Raw genomic sequence first — 1,447 nt, forward strand, 5'->3', positions numbered from 1 at the left:
AGAAACAAAAGAAAACTCTCCTTACACTCATACATGGCATTCACAATGAGAAGAATTGCCATCGAATAGAAGTATATGTATAATAACTATATAGTAGATCCTTACTGATCTAGGAGTCCAAATTTTGGGGAGTAATATCGTCACATCCATGTTTCGATGCATCGGAAAACTAAAATCGATGCTAAAATACATCACCAGAAAAACATCGATATATCGATGATTTGCAATGTTTCAAAATTTGTTAGATTTTAGTCACAATAAAAAGAAAATGTAATAGTTCTCATTCCCATTCAATTAGAAAAATACTTACCTACCGATGTATTTCCCTGCATTCCTATAAATATATGTATGTAATGCATGCCGACGTAAGTTCGCTGAGCCTAAAGTGCCAAGGCCCAATTTCGTTGAGATTTCAACGCAAAGCAACGCAATTTCTGAATGTTCCTCAAAAGAATAAGTTATAAAATTCATGGAGAGTCAAAAAATTTTAGGAGCATAATGGGTAAGTTGAATTTAAGTCTGAGCACACTAAAGTCAATGCTAAGACATCGCTGAAACTGGCATCGATGTATCGTCAATTTAGCGATTCTAGGAAATTGTAAACATCGATGGCAAAGATCGATTTTTGAACCGATATTATCGATGTTTTAAAAATATATACTATACCCAACCGAACCTTTATAAATTGAGATTGAAACTTAGCCATAGCATAGCGAAGATTAGTGACTAGTTTCTAATTATTTACGATCTATTAAAATTCCTTGATTTATCATAGTACGCATTATTAATTATATATAATTGTATATTTTGCTTGATGATTTTATGTGAAAACTTTCTTACGCTATTTTTGAAAATGAATTTGTTATACTATACATATTTAACGATGTGTAATTGGGACATGAATACATTCGGTTTCTTTTTTCTGCGTAAGGCGATAAGTTATTTTACGATTAGTTGAGTAGATCAAAAACATCACCATCATGATCGTCTTCATTACCACCACTATCATCTTTATCCTCGTCCTTCTCGTCATCGTCTTCATTACCACCACTATCACATCCTTATCCTTCATTAGCAGCATCCTCGTCTTCGTCACTTAAATAATCCGCATAAAGATCAGAATCATCGTTGTTATCGTTGTCATCACCATTATCCTTATAATCGTCCTCATCATATTCGCTACTGTCGTATTCTTCTTCACTATCTTCTGCTCCTAAGCTATCGTCTTCATCTCCATTATCTTCTTCTGAGCCACTATCTTCGTTTGTTGCGCTATCCTCTTCTGCTGGTACTCGTACGGCCTCTTCTGCTTTCAATGTATTCGATGATTCCTTAGAAGGAAGTTTTATAGAGCGTACATTGCTTTCTGCGTCCAGAGTTGCCGCCCACGTATTGGAAACCGCCAAGCAGGAAATGGTAAATACTAAAAGCAGTTTCATTTTTGTAT

At 34.8% G+C, this 1,447-nt stretch overlaps 1 protein-coding gene across 1 annotated transcript; it reads right to left on the reverse strand.

Moving 5' to 3' along the window:
- Positions 1-1,061: 1,061 nt before the first annotated feature.
- Positions 1,062-1,439, reverse strand: LOC118734467 (nucleolar transcription factor 1-like). Its single transcript, XM_036464186.1, has one exon. It carries the CDS (start codon positions 1,437-1,439, stop codon positions 1,062-1,064), a length of 378 nt encoding a protein of 125 aa, XP_036320079.1.
- Between the last annotated feature and the right edge of the window lie 8 nt (positions 1,440-1,447).

Source organism: Rhagoletis pomonella, unplaced genomic scaffold (genome assembly GCF_013731165.1).
Source record: "Rhagoletis pomonella isolate Grant_MI unplaced genomic scaffold, Rhpom_1.0 Rhpom_scaffold_00002, whole genome shotgun sequence".
NCBI classification, from domain to species: Eukaryota; Metazoa; Arthropoda; class Insecta; order Diptera; family Tephritidae; genus Rhagoletis; species Rhagoletis pomonella.

Excerpts from the sequence above, each read along its gene's own strand:
- LOC118734467 (XM_036464186.1), bottom strand. The coding sequence starts at position 1,439 with ATGAAACTGCTTTTAGTATTTACCATTTCCTGCTTGGCGGTTTCCAAT.